Here is a 24,797-nt window from a genome sequence, read left to right on the forward strand (position 1 = left end):
GCCAATACATCCGTGGTAAGTAAACAGTTAAGCGAACATTCAAAATTGCCCAATACGCAAACAATAATTTATATTTCACAAGACCTCTGTTTATACAGTAACTTCTTCGGAGGCCATTGCAGTCTGGAATATTATTCACACCACTTCACTGAAGTTATTTAAGAGCAGGAATGCACTTGTCTATGATAGCCCAGCGCAAGGCCTTAAGCCTCACAGAAGGAGATCAGAAACTCTGCTTGTCTCCAGTAAACACTGATTCCCTCTTGGGTGCTAGACTTCCGGATAAAAGAGTGAGGATCCCACAGTGTGGAGAGCTACACAAAGGATGGGGGAGAAACAAAACCCACAAACTCTAAGAGTGATTGTGGAGGCTGGTTGCAACTGCTGAAAGACTAAGGAGAAAAGCAGGGACCCGGGTGATCTAGCTAAGAACCAAGACACATCTGAGTTGAGTCTTTTTTTTATTTTTTTTTTCTTGAGACAGAGTCTCGCTTTGTTGCCCAGGCTAGAGTGAGTGCCGTGGCGTCAGCCTCGCTCACAGCAACCTCAGACTCCTGGGCTCAAGCGATCCTCCTGCCTCAGCCTCCCAAGTAGCTGGGACTACAGGCATGCGCCACCATGCCCGGCTAATATTTCTGTATATATTAATTGGCCAATTAATTTTCTTTCTATTTATAGTAGAGACTGGGTCTCGCTCTTGCTCAGGCTGGTCTCGAACTCCTGACCTCGAGGGATCCTCCTGCCTCGGCCTCCCAGAGTGCTGGGATTACAGGCTTGAGCCACTGTGCTCGGCCAGAAATGGTTTTTTTGACCTGGGAACCAGACCCTAAATTATTTAGAAAGGAAAACAAGGGTGACTTTTTTTTTAAGTTCATTTTGAGCCCTAAAGGAGCAGAAGCTGCTTCTGAAATCATTTCTTCTGGACTAGCAACGCTCCTTATCTGCTTTCCTGATGAGGGAAGGGTTGAAAATCTCCATTCTTATCTCTATTTCTGTGCCTCACCCCCTCATCCCAAAAGATGAGCATAATGTGATATGACATGGAGCTGGCTGCCTCCACTCACTGTTTTGGGTTTTGTTTTTTTTTTTTTTGAGATACAGTCTCACTCTGTTGCCCAGGCTAAAGTGCTGTGGCATCAGCCTCGCTCACAGCAACCTCAAACTCCTGGGCTCAAGCGATCCTCCTGCCTCGGCCTCCCCAGTAGCTGAAACTACAGGCATGCGCCACCGTGCCCGGCTAATTTTTTCTATGTATTCTTAGTCGTCCAATTAATTTCTTTCCATTTATTTATTTATTTTTTACTAGAGACGGGGTCTCGCTCTTGCTCAGGCTGGTCTCGAACTCCTGACCTTGAACGATCCTCCCGCCTCGGCCTCCCAGGGTGCTAGGATTCCAGGCCTGAGCCACCGCGCCCGGCCCATCAATAAAGTTTTGATTTGGGAACTAGACCCTAAATGACTTAGAAAGGAAAACAAGGTGTGATTCTTTTTGTTTTGTTTTTTTAATTCATTTTGAGCCCCAATGAGTAGAAGCTGCTTCTGAAATCATGTCTTCTGGACTAGCAATGCTCCTTATCTGCTTTCCTCATGAGGGAAGGGTTGAAAACCTCCATTCTTATCTCTAAATTGTCTCCCTTCAATGCCTTACCCCCCTGACCCCAAAAGATGGGCACAGTGTGATACGGAGCCGGCAGCCTCTGCTCATTGCTGCCTAGCATTTTTAGGACTCAGCTCACCCCATCCCCAAATCCTCCCCATGCACAGCCCCCGCCGTGAAGGGCAGGGCGTGCTGGGGGCAGCGCAGGACGCACGTGAGGAATGACACCCTTCCAGTCGCTGTTCCCGGCTGCGTCTTAAATAGAGTGATGGCCTTCCCACTAAGATTCTTTGCAATTTTAGGGTGAGACGAGCGAGAGAGGCAGGATCCGAAGGAGACTGCAGAGCAAAAGAAAACATTCATTAGGAGCCGCTCTGGGATTAGAAGGCTCCCCGTGCAGTTTCCCTGAACCATGCGCGCGGGCAGGCGGGTGTGGCTTTTCGGAAAATATGAAGGATCCAGCCAGCGGCTTGTTTTGAGAGGTCAGGACTTACTGTTCCTCAAATGTCCCGGTGCTTTAAAAGTCTGGTGGGAGGCTGCTCTGTTAGATTTGAAGACCTTTACTTTAAATAAAAGGACATCTGCAAGACCGACCCGGCTGAGGAGGAAACAGGCTGACAGCCTTTGTGAAATTCAACTTGCCTCTCTCCAAATGGTGTGGAGTGAGCCGTGCACACCTTCCTGCGGCCTGTCCCTGCGGCCAGTCTAAACTTCCCCCGCCCTCCTGTTCTGCTCTTTGCTTCCTTTATAGCAATGGTCTCACCACAAACCCTCAACCGTTCCCTACAAAAAACTAGCGCAGTCGCTCCGCCTGTCATCCTAGCACTCTGGGAGGCCCAGGTGGGAGGATCGCTCGAGGCCAGGAGTTCGAGACCAGCCTGAGCAAGAGCGAGACCCTGTCTCTACTATAAACAGAAAGAAATTAATTGGACAACTAAAAAAATATATATACAAAAAATGAGCCGGGCATGGTGGCGCATGCCTGTAGTCCCAGCTACTCGGGAGGCTGAGGCAGGAGGATCGCTTGAGCCCAGGAGTTGAAGGTTGCTGTGAGCTAGGCTGATGCCATGGCACTCACTCTAGCCTGGGCAACAAAGCGAGACTCTGTCTCAAAATAATAATAATAATAATAATAATATACGAGTTACACAGGGGAAAGTACATTGATATCTGAAACTGATATAAAGCAGCATAAAAATAGATTAATGGATGGATAATGCAATGAAGAAATGAATAAATATATGTAACGCAAGTTTTAAAAAAAATGTGAACACAAGCTGAGTATCCCTCATCCGAAATGCTTGAAATCGGAAGTATTTCGGATTTTGGAATATTTGCACTGTGAGCACGCACGATTCAAAACTCCTCCAAAAATAAGCATTTCCTTTGAGTGTCAAAAAAATCATCACTCAAGAAGTTTCACATTCTGCAGCATTTCAGATTTTTGGATTAGAATACCTGGATTTTTGGTTTAGGATTAGGATTTTGGGGGACACTCAACCTGAGTAGTTACAATCTGAGATTGAGGCTTTTTACCGCTGGGAGGCTCATCCCACATCTCTGTCTGAAAATGCTTAGGCCGGGAAAAGTAACCGCGAGGACAAACGGTTAAACTCGGCGGGAGCACTGCAGTAGCAACTCTCCGCCGAAGGTTCTAGAGGCTTCTGGCTGAATCTCAAGGCTTATTGGAAAGAAGGGATTTGGAAGCACAAACCTATCAAACAGCACACAGCGGATCTCTGGAAGGAGCTAAAGAGCGGTCCCCGAACCCGCGACGCGCGCGGGGCCGTCAGCGGTGGGCAGAAGTGACAAGGTGAAGCTCAAGCGTGCATGCTGCGTGTGTGGCTCGCCTAACCCCTGCGGCATCTTGCTCTGGGTCTTGCTGCAAAGCCACAGGCCGTCCAGTGAGCCACGTGTGAGCGCTGGCAGGAGTGAGCCTCAGGCTCCCAGCTGGAGAGTTTTCAGGGCAATCTCCTCGGCAGCCCCCCATAGTGACAACGGCAGCCCCCCATAGTGACAACGCACCTGCTTCCTCCCCCTAATACCCATTCCTCTATAAACTGTTACTCTCCCCTATTTGGGAGCAGGGTGCCCGGGAGGTTTCTGAAACTTAATCTTCCCCGGTGCTTGTCCTGCTTCTTCCCGCACTGATTTAGTGCCCATGGAGCAGGCCACCAGAGCCACATTTGCTTCTGCGTGTTTCAAAGAGTTTTTCCTGCAAGTCCTTCCCCCACAAAATTACAAAAGCCAGAGAGCTCTGTTTGAGCTCCAAGGAGGGACGGAGTCTGTGGTATTTTACCTAGAGTTGGAGTTACATTTGTATCAACAATATACAAAAGGCCTGGGTTTCAGAAAGGCACTTTACACAGGCAAATCTGTAATATAATATAAGTGGTTATCTTATATGTCACCAAGCTCCCTGCCTGCTTGATCGATTCCTCCCTTGGAGCTAGTTCAAAATGTTGCTGCAGGCCGGGCGTGGTGGCTCACGCCTGGAATCCTAGCACTCTGGGAGGCCGAGGCGGGAGGATCGTTGGAGGTCAGGAGTTTGAGACCAGCCTGAGCAAAACCGAGACCCCCATCTCTACCAAAAATAGAAAGAAATTATCTAGACAACTAAAAATATATACAAAAAAAAAAAAAAATCAACAACTTAGCAAGGCATGGTGGCGCATGCCTATAGTCCCAGCTACTGGGGAGGCCGAGGCAGGAGGATCGCTTGAGCCAAGGAGTTTGAGGTTGCTGTGAGCGAGGCTGATGCCAGGGCACTCTAGCCTGGGTGACAGAGTGAGACTCTGTCTCAAAAAAAAAAAAAAAAAAATAGAATTAACTAATGCAGACCTGGTACTGAGCCCAGTGCCTAGCACATAGCAAGTATTAATGACTAAGTTAATAACTAAGTGTATTAATAACTAATTTATTAATACACATAACACACCTAATATCCGTGCAGAGCAAAGAGGCACAGGCCTTGGTGCCCCTTCTCCTGTTCTTTCTCTGCCCTCCCTCTCCCATCCGTTTCCTCCCTAAGGAGAAAGACAGCTCGATACTGAACCCAATCTGACAGTCCCCAGAACTGATGGCTCAGGGAACAGGGCAAGAAAGCCAAAGGAAAAGGCAGAATCCAAGGATAATGTGAAATCCGGTGTCTGATAAAAAGGAAGGGGAGGAAAAAAAATAATCTGCTTCATGCTAAAATCAGTTTCTTCTAGAGAAGCAGAGTCCTGGAGGAAGGTGCGAGGTGGAAGATTTCACACCTTTTACGCAGAAAGGTTCCACTCATCCGCACCCACCCCCACCCACCCCGTTCCCAGCAACTCCTACAAGATGCATCAGCTCTCTCCAGATTCCCCGTGCAGGCACTAAGCCCCGGGGGGACAGGCACTTCCCGGTGGCCAGCACTGGCCAAAAGTGGCCTCACACTTCCTCACTCAAAGAAGAATGTGGCACATAACGTTTCTTTACTCTCATCCCCCTGTGCTGTTTCGCAGTCAGTTCACCCACGTTCCGTTCTCTCCGCCCTTCCCTGTCTCTGCCCCACCCAAAGAGCGCTGGCCAGGCTTCATGAGTGTTATGAGGGACAGAGACATGTAAGTGTGGAGCAGACTAGAAGCTGGGTGTCAACTGTTACCTGCTGGGTGACCCCCGGTCAATTCATCTCCACGAGCCTCAGTTTATCCATCTGTAGAATGGGCGTGATAATCTTTGCCCTGCAGGATTAAATGCTACCAACTATGCAAAGTGCTAGCTCAGAGCTCAGGGCAGAACACTAAGAGGCTGCTGTTATCACAGATGAAAATTATACATGAAACCTCTGTCCTTCCAAGTACCCAAGTTCACCCATGGAAATACTACCCCCTGCCAAGAATATTTTTTTTCCCCCACATTCCCCTCCGATTAAACCTGAAGAACCTTTCACACCACTCCTCTCCTTCTTCCGTCAAAAAGATAAATAAGAGGCCGAGTGACTCACGCCTGTCATCCTAGCACTCTGGGAGGCCGAGGCAGGAGGATCGCTCAAGGTCAGGAGTTCGAAAGCAGCCTGAGCAAGAGTGAGACCCCGTCTCTACTAAAAACAGAAAGAAATTAATTGGCCAACTAAAAGTATATATAGAGAAAAAATGAGCCAGGCGTGGTGGCGCATGCCTGTAGTCCCAGCTACTCGGGAGGCTGAGGCAGGAGGATCGCTTGGGCCCAGGAGTCTGAGGTTGCTGTGAGCGAGGCTGACGCCACGGCACTCACTCTAGCCTGGGCAACATAATGAGACTCTGTTTCAAAAAAAAAAAAAAAAAAAGCTAAAAAAGAAACCACAAAAAAAGGCAAAAAACTAAAATAATTGTACAGGGAACCCTCTCGTTGAAGCATGGTTTTTATGCTGTGCTTCATCAGTTGCAATTTTCCACAACTGTTCCAAATGTTTGACATTTTGGCACAAGTTAAGAAACATTCTGGCTTCAGCTTAGGGCCTAACCTTCATCACATGATTTTCAGTGCTGCTTCTGCAAAATATTTTCTGTGCTCCAATCACATTTTTGGAAGAAAAGCTATTAGTGAATTGGAAACCATCGACACTTTTTTCTTTTTAAATTTCCAACACCTATGGAAATAACCATCTCCTTTGACCAGTTCAACTATGAAAATACAGTGAAAACACTCACTTATGGACTGATAGAAAATTCCCCCTCAAATAAATGAATAATTTCAGTGGCTCTTTCTGTCCTTCAGTTTAGGTACAATTTTTAAAGGAAGTCTATAAAAATATGAGTTTTTAGATTTTCTAATCCTGATCATTCAAACAAACATAAATTAGCTTAAAATTTACAAAGTTAAAGACAATGGCCACGAATCTGTTTATTTCTTGGTCAATTTTTAAATGATACTGGAAACAAACAAACAAACAAAAACCCAGATACAATTTTCCACCAGTTAATTTTAAACTATTATTAAAAAACTCAGGTAAAAAATTATTTCGGTCTGCATGGGATTCCAAATTATCCTATTGCACAAATATCCCATTGCAGAACTCAAATACTGCAGAATATCTGGGTTCTGTGCTAGCATGCATGTACGTGTATCTGCAAGTGTGAGTAGAAAACAGCCCAGATGGGAGTCCTTAGTTATTAAGATTTTGTGTTTCAGCAGAATAGAGCATGTGGCTAAAAGAAAATTTAAAAATTTAAAAAAATGTAAAAAAAAAAAAAAAAAGATTTTGTGGGCTCTACTATGATAACCTTATAAACAAACATGAATGAATGAAGCTCCTAAGCATGGTGTTCAGTATACTTTCCATCACCAGCATCACGAACAGAGCATGACATCTGTCACACTAAACCTAAGTGCCATGCATGTGTTAATATCTCCATAACTAGCATGGTACCATGGCTCCTAACGTCAGGTATAAAATAACACCTTGCTTTAGTCAATATTAACCGGGTTATTTTTGCTTTGTAAACATGTGTGTGTCGCATGGCATTTCTAAGCATAAAAGATATGCAAGACTTACTTGTTCCTCTTCAAATTTAAGACAAAATGACAAAAAACCTTAATGGTCTAAAGGAATCCCAGGGTGGGGGAGGGGGCACACACACAAAAAAAAATAAAAATAAAGTAATCCCAACCCTTTTCCCCCTAGGTGTTGACTGAATCACTTAAAGAATGATTCGACTATGTGAGAATATTTAATGTGCGGAGAAAAAGCTGAAAAAGGACAGGAAGAAAATGAACAAATTATTGAGATTAAGGAAGATTTTTCTCTTTCAATTTTAATTACAAATTAACTTTGTAACTGCTTTTGTTTTACTGAACTACAAATAATGCTTTCTGAATCGAGGCCAGCAGTTTGCAGAAGCTGTTGGTTTCAAACAGGAGCCTAAAGAATTATCTTTCTAGGGTCTGTTGGCCATTTCAGAACTTTTGGAAATGTAATGGTCAATTCCTTAGAAAGAAACATCTGAGAAGAGAAGAGGAAAAAAGAAACAACAACAAAAAAAAAGTAGTATATTTTAGAGAGCCTGAATTACAGCTCTGTTACTGTCAGGGAAGAACAACTGAATAAAAAGTCTGCTAAAAAGTGAGATACTATCTATCCACAACACTAAGACTGTAGAATGCTCCTTCTGCCCAAAGCCAATGTAGGATTCTACTCTTAAGAGTTACATTCATTAATATATTCATTTATGACAGGAGCAAATGCACACCTTCACTTTTTTCTGGAGAACCCGAGGCAAACAGGGTTTTTCTCAGCTGTCTACAAGATACCTGTATGGTGTGTGGCCAGCCAGGGCAGGTGCGTGTACCTGATATTCTACTTCAGCCTTTTCCACTGCATGAACATCTACAAAGAACACAGTAATCCCACTTTGAAACGTTAATACTTCTGAAAAACAGGATGAGGTTTTCCAAATTTGTTAGGCAGTCATCCTATTAAAAAGCCACAAGTTGTTTGACAAAATACTCAAATGCATCTGGAAAAATATACAAGAGAAAAAAAAAAAAAAAAACAGCTGTAAAAATTCTGAAAGTAGGTTTTAGAAGAGGGAAAAAAAAAAAAGAGATCAGCCCTTCCCATGTTAAAACATAAAGGTACAGTGAATTTGAGGATGGTTTTGAACACAAAGAACAGAATAAGCTAGTTTTGGGGGAAGAGAAGAAGGGTTCTGGAATATTCCCTCACTCCTTAAACCAAAACAAAGTCCACACAGATAAAAGATTCGAAGACACATCTTTTTAAAAAAAACATCACCTATACTCAAAGAAATCTCTTGGAAGAATACACTAGAAACTAATACTGCCAAAGGGGGCAATTTAAAAAAGCATAACAATTATGAGTCTCAAAATCATTGCATCAACATTTGCAAAGCAAAAAAAAAAAACAAAAACCTCAGGCTACTAGGAGAAATAGGAACTCATTAATTGTAAGAGACTTATTCATCTCTCAAGCCCATGGCAAATCAAATGGATAAAAAAAAAAAATGAACACGGGGTATAAAGACAGGTCTAAATGCACAAACCCACATTTAACAAACCCACATTTCTGGACCCTGAAAATAAAGAAAATACCTTATTTTTTATATGGTCATGGAATCTTCATAAGAACAAGCCTGTATTATACCAGAAAAAAATCTACGACTTAATACATTGATTTTAAAATAACTATAAAAGAGGTACAAAAGAGATAATGAATGCAGGATTTTTGAAGCGACTTTATATAATCGAATATAGCTGCAATGCACAAAGGATAAAAACTTTCAGTTCCTGTACTGTAAGTTTGTTGTGATCACATTTTTTTTTTCAAGAAGCCACAAAATCCCTTGAGAAAAAGGTACTTAAACCATCTGTTACTTCCTAAAATATCCAAGGCAAGAAGATTATTTTCTATTTCTAAATATATTAAAAGGGCACCACTTCTACTGTGTTTTCATATTTAATTGTCCTCAGTGAGTAGTTCATTCCTGGGCTTTGCTTAAACTTCTTGATATATAAATTATCTCTTCATGGTCTGTTTTTGGCAAAGATAGAGGCCATCTTTCACTCCATTTCCCATAATAGTCTGTCAACATGCATAAAAGGTTATTTTGTAAACTAACCTTATTATTTAATAGCCAGGCTAAATGCCCGCCTGTCCAAATCTTCACTTCCTTATGACTGTACTCATTGATCTGGGACCTCTCTCAAACAAAGAAAAAAGTCCTCTCAAATTTCAACACTTGTAAGTTGATATTTATGTGCCAATTAAAGCTAACTTTTAGAAACTATCGCCTCTATTTTACGGTTCAAGTTAAGCTGTTATGGTACTCATTTTACCTCAATTAAAATAAAAGAAATAGCCTATAATCCCAGCACTTTGGGAGGCCAAGGCAGGAGGATCACTTGAGGCCAGGAGTTTGAGACCCACCTGGGCAACATAGTGAGATCCCATCTCTCCCTCAAAAAATGTTTAAAAATTAGCCAGGTGTGGTGGTGCACACCTATAGTCCCAGGTACTGGGGAGGTTGAAGCAGGAGAATCACTTGAGTCCAGGAGTTTGAGGTTACAATGAGCTGTGATCGGGCCACTGAACCCCAGCTTGGGCGACAGACCAGATCTTTACAAGCAAATTAAATAATTAAAATAAAATAAACAGGGCTTAGTTTTGGTAGAACTGTCATCCACTAAAGCAATCAAATTTTTTATTTCAGGAAACCGCTGCATGATCTTTATTTCCTAACATCTAACACTTGCTCTGTTTAGAAACGCCGTACCGGCCGAGCATGGTGGCTCATGCCTATAATCCTAGCTGACATGGGAGGATCGCTCAAGGTCAGGAGTTTGAGACCAGCCTGAGCAAAAAGCGAGACCACCACCCCCAATCTCTACTAAAAATAGAAAGAATTTAATTGGCCAACTAAAAATATGTAGAAAAAAAATGAGCAGGGCATGGTGGCGCATGCCTGTAGTCCCAGCTACTCGGGAGGCTGAAGCAGGAGGATCGCTTGAGCCCAGGAGTTGGAGGTTGCTGTGAGCAAGGCTGACACCATGCCACTCTAGCCCGGGCAACAGAGTGAGACTCTGTTTCTCTAAAGTGTCATGCCTTGCTTTGTCTCCATGCCAGGTCACCTTACTCACAGGTACTCCTGGCCCGTGCCAAGACCAAGTTCCCGACACCCCATTATTCTCTGCTACCCCGCTTGTTTTTTGCCCCTAGTGCTGACTACAACTTGCACCTGTTTTATTTGTCAGTTTGGTGGCTTGTTTCTGTCTCCCCCACCAAACTATGAGCTCCTGGTCAGGAGAGGGAGAGAGGGAGAGAGGGAGAGAGACAGAGAGAGAGAGAGACAGAGACAGAGAGACAGAGAGAGAGAGAGAGAGAGAGAGAGAGAGAGAGAGATGTGTTTATCTGAACCAACTTAGAGCCCTGCAGACACCCCCACCCACTTACCACCTTGCCCAGGCAGGACCCAAGGTTTAAAGATAATTTCCAGAAGCTTCAGTTAGACAACTTATCTTTGCACGGGAGGCTCTCTCTAGTGAATGAGAACAGTTCCTTTTTGCCTGAATGCTTTTATTTAAAAAGCATACTGAAGTAACAATTTCTAGGGCCATTTTGCAATTATGAAATCAAGGACTTAAATTTAAATTTCAGCTGTGAGGGTGTTTTTGGGTTACGGGTTAACAGTTTCATTTACTGTTTTAACGATGAGCATGCATTGGTATTGTAAACGTAATTTGCTTTTCTATGAACATTCCTCGATATGGGAGTTTCTCCATCAAAAAGCCCAACCAATTTAAGAAATACTATAAAGGACTCCCTACGGGGGGGGGAAACTGTGTTTTTAAATAACATTAAAACATTTTGAGATAGTAAAATACAAAACTGATCACACCTCGGAACCACTACTTTCACTGCCCAAATGACTACAAAGACATTAAACAACTTTCAAGAAATTGAGTTAGATTGGTTCAAACGTGGGCTAAGGAGGGTACACAGTTAAGAAAGAAAACAGCTGGGTGTTTTCTCAAAAAGTTAAACATAAAACTATCATAGGAACCAGAAATTCCACCTCTAGGTATCTAAGAAAAAGGAGAGCATACGTCGTCCATACAAAGATTTGCACATGAAAGCTCCTAACAGGATTATTCATAAATAGTTAACAACAACAACAACAAAAAAGGGCAAACAACCTGTCCACCATATCCATACAATGGAATATTATTTGGCAATAAAAATGATAGAACTTGATACACCATGATGAACCTCAAAAAGTTATTTTTGCATGGCCAGAATGTGCCTTGGCTAGTAAATCTAGATACATACTATATATCTATACACACATGCACAAATGAAAAAAAGACAGATGGAAGAAACCACAACACTCTGTTTGATTCCACTTATGTGAAATGCCCAGGAAAGGCAAATTTACAGACAGAAAGTAAGCTGATGGTAACAAGGGTCTGGGAACAGAGACTAAATGGGTAGGAGGGATCTTGCTGGGTGGATAAAATGTTCTACAACTGGTTTATAGTGATGGTGACACCACCCAGTAGAGTAACCACATTAACTGAATTGTCACGTGACATGAGTTTTATGATATGTAAAGGCTAACTCAATAAAGTCATTAAAAAAAAAAAAGAATGGGCTGGAAAGAAACATTCACAAAAGGAGATATAAAGTAAGAGATAAATTATCTGGGTGGCAGGGAATGTATCCTGATTTAAAGCTACCTACCCGCCTCCTTCTTGCCCCCCAAAAAGATCATTTACCAAACTAGCAGAAGACCAAGTGGGAGAGAAGTCTGTAGTTAATGGATCACACCAATACTATGGCGGAGTCATCACAGAATATGGGTGATCTCAGGAAGGGAAAAAAAAAAAAAAAAAAGTTTTATACTGGGCTTCTCATGAAAACTGTCAGAATTTTTTTTTAAAGGCCTACAAATTAAACTCAGAATTAAGTAAATGTAATGATTTTTATTTTATACTCAAGGAAACATGACTGCTAAAATAAGAAAGAAACGAAGGCTTTGTAAGAATAGACCCCTGCAAAGAGGGTAAGGATAAAAGTGCCACAGTATCAGCAAGAACAGAATTATTAAATTCGATCTTTTGTAACAGCCCAGACTAGGGTTTTCTGTCTTCTGGGCAAAGTTTCCATCTAAAAACAATAACTATTGTCTAAGTTTGGTATCCCTAAAAAAAAAATAAATAAAATAAAAAATAAAAAAACAGAAAGAAAAAGGAAAAGAAAAATAACTAAATTTAATTGGTACTTTGAATTTTACTAAAAGCAAGTCACAAAATAGGCAGAAGACACTAATCTGAACACTAATCCTTCTATATATTTTGGCAGCAGAACCTCAATTATAAACTAATATAATGTACTCGGTGTCATTTTATCCTTTTACTATTCTAATATTAGTAAATGTTACTGCCTAACTGCTTCCCAGTGGTGCGAAGTTTGCATTGTTACACAGTTTTTCTTTTAAATGGAGGGTTAACACAAGTATAGTCTAGCTCTAAAAGGTGACTGGAGAGGAAGGGGAGACACAGACTACAAAATAACAGGAAAACATAATTCCTAAAAGTATAATTGCTAGGTCAAAGTTACTTGAAAAAATATATATAACATGGCAAAAGCTTTAGCTACCTTTGTACCAATGAATATCCTTTTAGCCAATAAAAAAGCCTATTTAAACTCAGCATACTAACTCAGATATTCAGTTTTCCTTTAAGGAAAAAAAAAAAAACATTTTTAAGTCATACTGTGGACTCAAACTTTTATCAAAGCTCCCAACTCACTACTACACAGGCCATCTTACTTAGAAATGTCTAATTGAGAGACAAAATTAAGTGATTTCTGCAAAGCTGAGTAAGAAACAGGTTTCAGAGCTTTGTACAAAGCAATGAGAGCTATTTAATTTTATACTACTTTCCATAAATTCACCTCCAGAGTAAATCAGATACACCTGTAGTTTTAAAGCAACAAGAACAGAAGGGGTGGGAGAAACTATTTAACAAGTTATCCAGACATTATCCGGGATGAAAAGTCACGTGATAAACTCAGGTCTGTTGTGACCACAAAAACATATGCATCGAATCAAAATTTAATTACACTGCACGACAGTTTGACTCGAGCTCCATATTTTATTGGCTGCTTTGCCTCTGACAGGACAGTTTCCTGAAGGAAAGTTCCAAGAATTGAAAAGTTACTACACCCACATACCAAAGACTGTTTCCTGAATTTTGTTACAGGAAGTGACATCTGCTGTAATTTTAACATCTACTTCCCAGTAGGAGTCCCACATAAAAATGTCTCGGACATTATTTGTTCAACAGTACACTTAGGCAAAAGAAGCTTTTTAAAAAACCAAACAACCGACACCAAAAAACAAAACAAAACAAAAAAAACCCCGTTGATTTCAGTTTCATAACGTTTGCACATAATTGACCAATTCACAGTGGCAGCTTTGCCCTGGGAAGGAACACAGCTGCACCACCTGATAAACCGGTGGGTGCCTGGGTGGTGCAGAGAGCAGCCCTTAGTTGTTTTTTGGAAGGAAGCCCACAGGGCAAGGAAAAGGGCAAATTAAATAGCCAGGCCCTTCAGAAAAAAAAAACAAACAAAACAATTCTTGGGAAAGTGTTGTGTGAATCAAACGTTGGGCATTATATGTCTTGGTATCTTGCTTTTTTATCTTTTAAAGAGAGATTCATCTGGGCATTTCAACTCATCGGTTTGGGATATGGGGAATCAATTTATGGAGGTAGGTAGCTACTTTCTCTATCAATCTCCAGTCTGTTTCGATGGGAGGGAAAAGACTTGTATACATAGGAAAAAAAAAAAAATATATATATATAAAATCAAATTTTAATTGCATTGCACGGCATTGTTTATATCTCCACCCCCCCCATGCATGCCTACACACACAGGGTGGGGGTGGGGGTGGGGGGCCCCTAGCCTCAGAGCCAGCAGAGCACCCCTCCCCCAGGCTCCTCCCTGGACTTACCCAGTTGAACTAGAGGGGGGTGAGGCATAATCTGCATGTTGACAAGCACCCATCATCATTCTTACATCTAACCAAGTTTGAGGACCCTGAACCTAATAAGACCGACCGTCTTATCCCTAAAATATCCATTTCCTTTCATGTGCTTAGATGGCAACCCAGCAGCAAGCAAGACCGAAAACAAAGGCAAGATCCTTTTGGGTAAAATAAAAGCAAGCAAGTGACTCAAGAGCCACAACCGTAAGTCTTGGGTAGCCCACCCGAACAAAGGATGGCGTGGCCCACACACGGGTCTCTTGAGCCATCCTGGAGGGAAAGCAATTCTTGGCACTTTTTAGAGTGTGGACATAATACCTAATGCCAGAATAAAGACAATTTTGGTGTCAATAAAAAATCTTCCTTTTTTGTTTGCCTGAGTTCCTTTGGATAAGATAATGTCACCACTGGGATTCCCTCTCAATATAGTAAATGTGACACCAAATTACTGCTTTAGGAACAGCCTTAAGAATTTGATAGGAGGCCGGGCATGGTGGGTCAGGTCTGTAATCCTAGCACTCTGGGAGGCCAAAGGCGGGAGGATCGCTCAAGGCCAGGAGTTTGAGACCAGCCTGAGCAAGAGTAAGACCCCGTCATCTGTACTTAAAATAGAAAGAAATTAATTGGCCAACTAAAAGTATATATAGAAAAAAATCAGCCGGGCATGGTGGCACATGCCTGTAGTCCCAGCTACTCGGGAGGCTGAGGCAGGAGGATTGCTTGAGGCCAGGAATTTGAGGTTGCTGTGAGCTAGGCTGATGCCACGGCACTCTAGCCCAGGCAACAGAAGTGAGATTCTGTCTCCAAAAAAAAAAAAAAAAAAAGAATTTGATAGGAGTTCAGTCTGGTTAAATTAAAAACTAAGCCAATAAACCAACACAAGAAAACAACAAACATTCAGCAAAGAACAAGACTTTCAGGGTACCAGGTCTACAGGCTCCCTGGCCATGCATGAGGTTAAGCTTTAACTCGGTCTGAATAGAGAGGAAAAGGGGAAAGTTTGGCCAGGGAAAGGATTCTCAACACTAATCAACGCCAAGACACAGAAAGTCAGCGTTTGGATGGTTTTTAAAGTTAATCTTTACTTTTCGTTCCCCAGGGTATTGGCACCAAACGTTATAAATCTTATCTTCTACCGAGGTGTAAATCAAAACTTCATCTGATACATTTACACTTGAGCAAGACATGGTACATTCTACCTGCTGTACTGAGCAAATGAGTACAAGGTTATATTCACAGTAAAATGAATTAAGAACAACATGAAGCACAGCTAAAATACCACCGTTTCAGCTCTCCCCCCGATTGTTTTCATTTAAGGAAAAAAAAAAAAAAAAAACAAAACAGGTGATCATTTAACCTCTAAAGGTAATGCACTCACCCTCTGTCAATAAAATGTAACTGGACCACAACAAAGAAATGACACCCAAGCTCACCGTATGTTTCTATTTCTGAGCCAGGAAACATGTCTAAGAAAAACATTGTCCTAGAGGTGACAACTGCATCACCACTGCACCTCACATTCAGAGTTAGCATGAGTGTATTTGCCAATCTTGGAAATGAAACGGAGAGGTTTGCTCGCTGAGAAGGAAGTTGATGTAGGAAGCGACCATCAGGGTGTATGTTGCACTTGAAATCTTAGTGAAACTGACCAGCTTTAATGGCCCCTCTATTTGGCGGCAATTAGATAAGACACAGAATTTAGACGATCGCCACAAATAAAGGGCAGGACCAACCCGAGAAAGAATGGGTTCCTCTCTCACATCCATGACGATGCTATTATTTTTCATTCCTGATTGTATATGAAATTTAATTCTTTTAAATGCAGCCCTCATTAAATCCCAGTTTCGAAAAAAAAAAAAAGAGTATAGGTTCAGCTACGGAATACCTTTTCAAGGTATGGTATAGAACCCCCTAATTCTCTTGAGAAGTCATTTGCATTAATTTTGCCAAAAAAAAAAAAAAAACCCTATAAACCAGCTGACGTTAAAAAAGGATGACTCACTGCTCCTTCAGCCTTTGTTATTAGAAGCAGCTCTAGACTGTGAGTCAGGAAGCTCAACTGGGCTCTCAAGAGGAACTAGAAAGAATCACTTAAGAGACCTGTTTGTGTTTCTCTTCTGTTTAAGGACACTGTTTTACACTGGTGTCATAAGGGAAAAAATGAGAATATTCAGTGGATCAAAATATTCCGTAAGTTATTTCCCTCTTGAAACCTCCTCCACGAACTGCACTCCTCCAAAATACCGAGGGCCTTCTTCTCTCACACTGGCCCGTATTTAATCAGAGCTGGTTTTTGCATCCATGAGTTTCCTCCAAGGTAATCAGGAGCTCATAAATCACAGGTAAGGACACAGGGCAGAGCAAAACTGGTTCTGTACCAGTTTAAGAGTACTGCCGCTTTTTGCGATGGAAAAGTTCCTCTCACCAGAGGAGTAAAAAAAAAAGCAATCCACTGAAAACCAGCTTCATCATAATCTTGGGAACAATCTGACTTTGCTTATTGATTTTTTTTTTTGAGGCTTCATTAACATTAATTTCAGCCAAATTCAAAAGTAAAAGCTGTGGGAGGGTTGACTAAACCTAATTGCCTTTTGCAGTTTGTCTGTAAATGTTTTCTTTCGAGAAGATGAGTGCCCAGCCACCAGATGCAATTCTCCCAGAGAAGTTCAACTCCCCCACCCCCCAGGATTCTCAGCACAAGGTGAGTTTTAAAACCAGTTAATCCCTGACAGTAGCTGAAGGTAGGTATATGTTCCTTTCTAGAATTCAGGGATTTGCTTTGATGAGGGACAGAGAATCAGACAAAGCCTACCTTTTCATGGTGTCCATCAATCAACATCACCCCTCAGTATAAAGCAAGCTAATCCTTGCAGAAAAAGATCTGTAAACTGGTTAGGTTTACTAGTTCTCAAAATGAGGGTATGCACGTTTTTATACTTCATATAAAAGAATAATAGTCTTCTCCTACTTTTAGCTCAGGATCTGGAAACTAAAGCCACAATTTGTGACCATTTCACATTAAAGAAAGCAAGTTTGTTACAATTCCCAAAGGGAAGTGTATTCAATGTATCTGTTTGTAAGTTCCAAAGCAAGCACACACTTATTTTTGAGAGCTGCGGCCGGGCAAAAGTCCTGCTTTAACTGATGTTGCATTTCTGACCACCTTTCTCCAGAACTTTGATAATCCAATAAACCAAATATTCATTGTTTTCAAAATACAAAAAAAAAACAATCTGATTTTAAAAAGTTAGACAATTCACATTTTATTCGATAAATGGCTTCCAATTCTAAGAGAAGAAATCAACCACAAAAGCAAAAGAAATGTCCTACTTTGGGGTTTTGAAATGTGGCAGACACACACATAGCCTCGATTTATAAAAAAGTTCACAAGCCAAGAGATACTTAGGTAGTCACTCCCCCTCATTCAAAGTGCTTCTGGTGTATGTGGCGGATATTAACGTAGCGTGTGACAATTCTTGCCTTGGGGAGCTGACTTAGAAGAGAAAAAGCTGCCTAACCCATTCGCATGAACAATTAGCCATATACCACCCATGCATAACAAGTCAAGAATGACACTACCTCATAGCAATGCCAAATGAGAAAAGAGCCATGGGTTGGGCTCGTAAATTCACTATCATTGCCACAAAATTCAGTATCATCTATAAGTTCTGAACTCCCTCTGCTACCAAAAAAAAAAAAAAAAAAAAAAAATCAAATTTAAACAATGCACAGTGAAACTACTGTGGTTAAACATTGAGCTATGAATCTATAAGTCTAATCAGTCTGACAGCCTAAATTAATTGACTCAAGAGCAAACACGACATGTAGCAGCCGGTCAAGATTTTACTACCCAAGATTACACATCCCAGGTGATGTTGCAGTTTCTCTTAGCACTACTTAGGGCAACCCGGCCCAGCTTTGGGGTTTTCCCTGAAACCCCCAAAATACCTTGAATCTTCTCTACTTAGTCTAACTCTTTGGAGCTCAAAGATTATTTACTGTCCCACAAAGCACAATGTCTGGATGAACGTGGACCACATTCTAGGTATAATGGAAGAAAATGAGTATTTACAACATGTGAGAGATACTCCCAACATGCAGGATAAAAAACAAACCCAAGGGCCTTGTGGCTGTGTTCCTAGCGCAAGGGCAGGTCCGCAGGCCGGGTAGAGGATCAGAAGTAGGCCCAGGCCTCCCATTTTAATTGTTGGAAAGTTGAATTGCCATACTGATAATTCAGATTATTACACCACACAACAAACAAAAAGTTCGTGGAAATTTTGCTTTTTGTGCTCTTATTCTGACGCTTTGCGGCCCCCTTTATAACATCTCACCCCAGAAATGAAGGAGGCAGCATGCAAGACGCCACTGCTCCACTTTTGCGGCCTCAGTTTCCCTGAACTACCAAATGCAGATCATAAAAGTACTCACCTATTTATTTAGGTGACTGAGAAGAATCCAAGAGCTAATCCAATTAAAGCCTGGCCCACGGCAGTGTCCAATTTAGCTTTTATCTCATTTTATTTTTATCATTGGTTTAAGAGCCCAGGCACTGAACCGCTCACACCTGGGTTCAAATCCCAGCCGCTATATTACTGAGCTCCATCAGACAGCACTTACGAATGAGAGCAAGGCATCTTATCATCTAAGATGCTGTACCCCTGTGGCACTTTCGGAATAATGTCTTTAAACACATCAGGTAACAAAAAAAAGCCACATAATACAAAGGGAACAAATTATATAGGAATACACCTATCAAATACTTAAAAGACAAACGGATGGCACGGTACTATGTTTTTCTTGATTACTGAATTAAGCAAGATAAAGCAGCTCCTCAATTGCATAGAAATTATAAGGGGAAAAGATATTTCAAGACATCTGCAACTGTCATGATAAGATCATAAAAACACAGATGTGATAACATCACAGGTACTGGCACTGTAGATTTTTTTTGGTCTATACCCCCACGAAAAAGAAATACTAAATCTCACTTCCAGGCTACCGAAAATAAAGACGCCAACCTCTGTTTCCCCTTCCAATTTCCACTACTTGGCCCCAGGATAAGAACCACTTTCTTAAACCTATCAGTAAACTGGAGGCAGAGGATAAGCCACTGGGGTCGGCAGGATTAAATAGGAGAAGCAGGTTCGCACCTGGGAACGGCTGTCTAGAGAGAAGTTCTTCTCTCTGCCTAGAAACTTCTATCTCTGGGGGGAGGGGGAGACAATTTCCTTCTCATGCAACCCAAACTTCAACACCTAAGCATGTGCTCAATCTTGAGCCTGCACACCTGAAATCGGTTTAGCCTTCTGGGAGCTTCCCCCCAAATCACCATTCTGCATCATCACCTGTATTTATTTTAGATATGGGAGGCCAAGCTGCTAAGTGTTAATAAAAGTGACAGGTGACAAAGAACGTGCGTGCATGCCTATGACAACTCTTAGGAGCCCTTCCTGCTCACCTAAGTGCAAGTTTCTGTTAGCACCAACTGCTTGCTGTCAAGACAAAAAAAAAAAAAACCAAAACGAAACCACAGACAGCAGTGTGACTCTCAGACTCATCACTGGCACCTTGTCACCGCGCTTTTCCAACGCCGGTGACAAAGCCAGTTAGTTGCAAACCAGGGGGGACCACAGGGCCGGGGGTTCCCGCGACAGCAACTGCCTGCAGCCCAGGGCTTTCTCCCCAGCCCGCGCGCCCGCCCCGACTGCGGTCCCGGGCTCTGCGTGCTCAGCAGGTCCCCAGCCCCGCGGAACCGTGTCAGATGGAACCGTGTCGGGTGCACTCGTGCGTCCTGGCGGCCCCACTTGCAGTCACCAAGCCCTCGCCCCAAAGCACCCCGCTCCCCTCCCCGGTGCCGGGCGTCACTCGCCTTTCCGGAACCCCGCGGCGCGAGTCACCGGGGGACACCCGCAGGGACGGTGCGCAAAGAACCCGAATACAAAACTGGGGGGGGGGGACAACCGCGGGACCAGTGAAATGAACTCATTTACCCCCCCCAAAAATTAACAGTCGTTTTTTTGCAAAGCGAGAGAGATGCTTTTTCAACTTTCATCCGAACTTTTAAACTGGATCGCTTCCCCCCCCCCCTACGGTGTAGACGCCTGCGCGAGTCGCGCTGACACCCGGGAGGACAGCACGGGCGCGCGGTGACAAAGGTGCGCCTTCCTGCCCCGGGCGTCCCCGCCGGGGAACGCGCCCCGGTGCCCGGCTCACCTTGGCCGGGCTGCCATCGCGCCGTCTACACCGCCCGCCGCCGCCGCCGCCGCCGCGCGTCCATCGGCGCCTTCCTCCCGCGGGCGCGGCGCGCACCCTCCGCCGGGGCCGGGGCCGGGGCCGGGGCCGGGGCGGCCGCGCGGGGACGGCGCCCGCTGCCGGGGGACCCGCGACCCGCTCCGCGCCGCGCGCGTCCTCAGCGCCGCCCCGGGCGCCGGCCGCTCTGCCCGCGCGGCCGCCCACATCCGGGCACCTGGGCCGCGGGCGCCCGCACCGCGCGCGGGCGGGGGGGGGGGGACGCCGCGTCGGGGTCCCGGGGCGCGCGGGGTGTCCCCCCGCGGGAAGCGGCCCCCAGAGCGGGGCGGGCGCCACGGCACAGGCGCGCGGGGCGGGCGCTGCGCGGGGCGCGGGCGGGGCGCGGGCCGGGCCGGGCGGGAGGGGGACCCCGGCGGACACCCCCACGCGGCGGGCGCGGTGGTTCCGCCCGCGGCCTTAAAAGGGCAGGGCCGGCCGCGCGGGGGCGCCGCGCTCCAGCGCTCCGGCCCGGCCCGGCCTCCCGCCGCGGCCTCCGCTGCACGTCGGGACCGCCGCGGCCGCCCGGGACGCGGGACACGGGGACAGGGGACAGGGGGACGGGGGGACACGCACAGCCGCGGCCCGCTGCTGCCCGTCGTGCCGGCCCGCTCGCCTTTCAGCTTTGCTTTCTCCGCGCTCAGACACACACTTGCAAAACGAACGCCCTCCCCTTTTTTTTTTTTTTTTTTTTTTGCACAGCATGCAGATTATAAAGAAAACAGTGGCTCGTTTTAGTCCTTAAGCAAGCAAGGGATTCACACACACACACAAAAAAAAATAAAACCCACCCTGAAATGCAGCAATGCATGCAAGCAAATGCAGCAAATGCAATGCAGCAAGCATGATTAAATGAATTTACAAGGACAAACAAAATCATCGCCCTACTCAGGGAACCAGGGAAGGCAGGCACATTTAAACTGCGCCTAAAGAAAACGCAGGGGGGAAAAATAATAAACCGGCTCTAATTGCTTAGAAAAGAAAAGAGAAAGGAAGAAAGAAAGAAGAAAACGCAGGGGGAAAAAGAAATAAACCAGCTGTAATTGCTAAAAGAAAGAAAGAAAACGCAGGAAAAAAAAATAAAGAAAAAAACCAGCTCTAATTGCTAAAAGAAAAAAAGAAAAGAAAGAAAACGCAGAAAAAAATAAAGAAACCAGCTCTAACTGCTTAAAAAAAAGAAGAAAGAAAATGCAGGAAAAAAATAAAGAAAAAAAACCAGCTCTAATTGCTAACAAAAAAAAAAGAAAGAAAGAAAACGCAGAAAAAAATTTAAAAAACCAGCTCTAATTGCTTAAAAAAAAGAAGAAAGAAAATGCAGGAAAAAAATAAAGAAAAAAAAAACCCAGCTCTAATTGCTAAAAAAAAAAAAAAAAAGGAGAGAAAGAAAACGCAGCAAAAGACTTGGATGGGCAGAGACAGTGGGAAGTTGTGCTTCAGTATCTCATAGGGGGGCCACTTGCAGGACCCTAAAACTCTTAAGGTGAATGAATGCCAGTGCACTCCCCCAATCCTCTACCTAGAATGAAAACAATGTTGCCATGTCACAAGTGTCGCCCATGTCCCAAGTGTGCAGACTGTATTGCTATGTAGTCGTGGAACAGGGACATGTTGACGTCTTGGCACTAAAACGACAGCGCTGGGAGTGAGGGTGGCTGTGCAGGAGGCCCAGAGCAGCTCTACCGGGAGTTCTCCAAAGTGTGGCTAGTGGCCTCCTGGCAGTCCCCAAGACCTTCTCGGAGGTCAGAACTAATTTTAGAACAGCACAAAGACATTATTTGTCTTTGCACCGCGCTGACATTTGTACTGATGTTGCAAAAGCAATTATGGGGAAACTCCTGGCGCCTTAGCAATGATCAAGGCGGCAGCAGCAGCAAAAGAAACCAGCGGTCACCACATGCTTCGCCATCACACATCAGCAGCTTAAAAAAAAAAAAAAACAGCTTCCTTTATGAATGTCTTTAATGAAGCAGGCGGTCAGAATTATTACTTTCATTAAATCTTGACCCCTGATCACAGGTCTTTTTGATGTTCTCTGCGACAAAAATGGGAAGTCCCCATGAAGCACTCGGCTGCACACTGAAGTACAATGACTGTCTAGAAGAAAAGCACTTGTGTAATTGAGTTGCAAGCTGAACTGGCTGTTTTGTTTTGTTTTTTCCGCAGACTACCACTTTTACTTGAAGGAACAATTTGCAAAACTGTGGTTATTCTGACTTTGGGTGTCTGGCAGACTTTTCCTTAAAAATGAACAAAGTTGAGCCTGGTTTCTTGGAGGAAAACAACTGCCAGTGTTAATTGCCAATGATTAAAATTTGAGCTTCCAAAAAAGTATTTTGGAATCTGCCACTGTAAGTTTGACAGCTTCCTAATAAAGACTTTCCTGATAGGATCGGCGTGACAGTGGTGAATGTTATTTTAAAAGATCTGCAAAACCTGGTTTCCAAACGACCAACAAAATCATGCACGGGTAAAAAGATCCATGGAAAACCACAAGACAGACCAATGGATCTTAATGTATCGAAATTTTGTTTGTTTGTTTTTTGAAAGCTCAGATTCCACAATGCAATTAACCATACAACAAAAACTTTGAAAATAAAATGATCCTTTCTAATTTAATGAAAAAATTGTTATTTTTATTATTTTCTGAGTTATATGCAACTTGGAAATAGTTCACGTGGGTCTCAAGGCAAACAGACGTGTGAGTTACATATGCTTCAAGCTCAAAACCAGCATGAGTTAAATTCAACTCACATGGCAGTTAATGTGTTAAAATATTCATTCCATTGTGTGTAAAGCTGAATTTTCTTCATAGACTTCAACCAAAACAACACTGCAACAGATTGAATAGAGAAGCGGATACAAGTTGAGCATCTCAAATCCAAAAATCTGAAATCCAAAATGCTCCAAAATCCAAAAATTTTTGAGTGCTCATATGACAAGGAAAATACTCCTTGGAGCAAGTACATATAATGCAAATATTCCAAAATCTGCAACACTTCTGGTCCCAGGCATGTTGGATAAGGGATACTCAATCTGTATGATTACCTAAGCTGTCTTCCGTTAGGCTAGAGCAGGGGTCCTCAAACTTTTTAAACAGGGGGCCAAGTTCATTGTCCCTCAGACCGTTGGAGGGCCAGACTATAGTTTAAATAAAACGATGAACAAATTCCTATGCACGCTGCACATATCTTATTTTGAAGTGAAAAAACAAATGGGCACAAACACCCGCATGTGGCCCTCGGGCTGTAGTTTGAGGACACCTGAGCTAGACAGTAAAGAGATTTACATAAATATAAAATAATGCCAACTCTTCTCGCTAATTTTTTAATTTTGGAAAATAGGTGTTTTCTTAAAATAAGAATGTTATTTAAATTACATGTAATGGGTTTTTAAAAATAATTTAAAAAATATTTTAAATACTTCAGTTTTAATTTCTAATACAGTAAAACACATATACAAAAAAAGCCCTTTGGGTTCTACAATAATTTTGAAGTGCAAATTTATTCTATGTCCTTTGCTAATACTTCCATGTCTCCCTCCCTTCTCCACACTCATGATTTCTTCTTTTATATTAAAGGTAATATTTTATTATGGCTATTCCCATATAACCTCTTAGCATCTAAATCACTATTGGCAAAATGTGGTCAGGTCATCTGGGGCATATGTTAATAGACTCCAGGTCCTTGTTCCAGAAGTAACTGAACAGAATCCTTGTGGGGTGAGGTTTCAGGGATATGGATTTCAACATATTCTACAGGTAATGCTTGTGGTCTACTTATATTTAAGAACCACTTACCCAGATCATGCATATTTAGAAAATCATGTAAACGGTTCTTTGATCTAGTATTGGCTTATAACCCCTGGGTCATTTTAAGAACCATAATTGGCCAGGATTTATTTTCCTTCATAAGAAATTTATATCAGACAATAAAATATCATTGCACACATATATTCTTTTGTAATAGGAGAGTGAAAAACCTTCAAGGAAACAAAGTATAAATTCAGGCAAAAGTCTACTCCCAACAATTTTTTCATTGCTGTTTCTTCCCATTTTCCTGTTTCATCTGTTTACCTCTTTTATCTACACCAATTGTCATCGTTTATGCTGTACACCAATTGGTAGCAGACATAAGAGCTGAGAAAATATTTCATAATAGCATTTACTCATAACATTTCCCATTTACCACATGCTAGAAACGTAACGGTGCTGATACAAAAATAACACTTTTTCTCTGTGAACTGTGTTAATTGTTCTGACGTCATTTAAATAGGAGGAAATGAAAAAAAAATACAGCAAATATTTAACCCCAAAAAGAAACATGGAAATCAACACCAGAGTAGAACTTACACCTGAGATCTCTGGGCTCTCAAAACGGTTTGTAATGTAAATCAGTGAG

At 42.8% G+C, this 24,797-nt stretch overlaps 1 protein-coding gene and 1 non-coding gene across 4 annotated transcripts in view; one reads left to right on the forward strand and one right to left on the reverse strand.

Annotated features, from left to right (window-relative positions):
• Window positions 1–24,797, reverse strand: part of AFF1 (ALF transcription elongation factor 1) — a 177,737-nt gene that overhangs the window by 105,356 nt on the left and 47,584 nt on the right. Inside the window, exon 1 of one of the 3 annotated variants that reach the window (XM_075998594.1) lies at window positions 20,329–20,454. The exons of the other annotated variants lie outside the window; for them this stretch is intronic. Within the exon in view, the coding sequence (XP_075854709.1) occupies window positions 20,329–20,345 (17 nt within the window). The 5' untranslated portion in view covers window positions 20,346–20,454. Of the gene's footprint in view, window positions 1–20,328; window positions 20,455–24,797 lie in introns of those variants that run through there. 3 annotated transcript variants of the gene reach the window in all.
• Window positions 7,411–7,549, forward strand: LOC142865594 (small nucleolar RNA SNORA2/SNORA34 family). The gene has a single exon (XR_012915793.1). It is a non-coding gene; the product is annotated as a small nucleolar RNA SNORA2/SNORA34 family (small nucleolar RNA).

The sequence above is a fragment of the Microcebus murinus genome, chromosome 29 (genome assembly GCF_040939455.1).
Source record: "Microcebus murinus isolate Inina chromosome 29, M.murinus_Inina_mat1.0, whole genome shotgun sequence".
NCBI lineage: Eukaryota > Metazoa > Chordata > Mammalia > Primates > Cheirogaleidae > Microcebus > Microcebus murinus.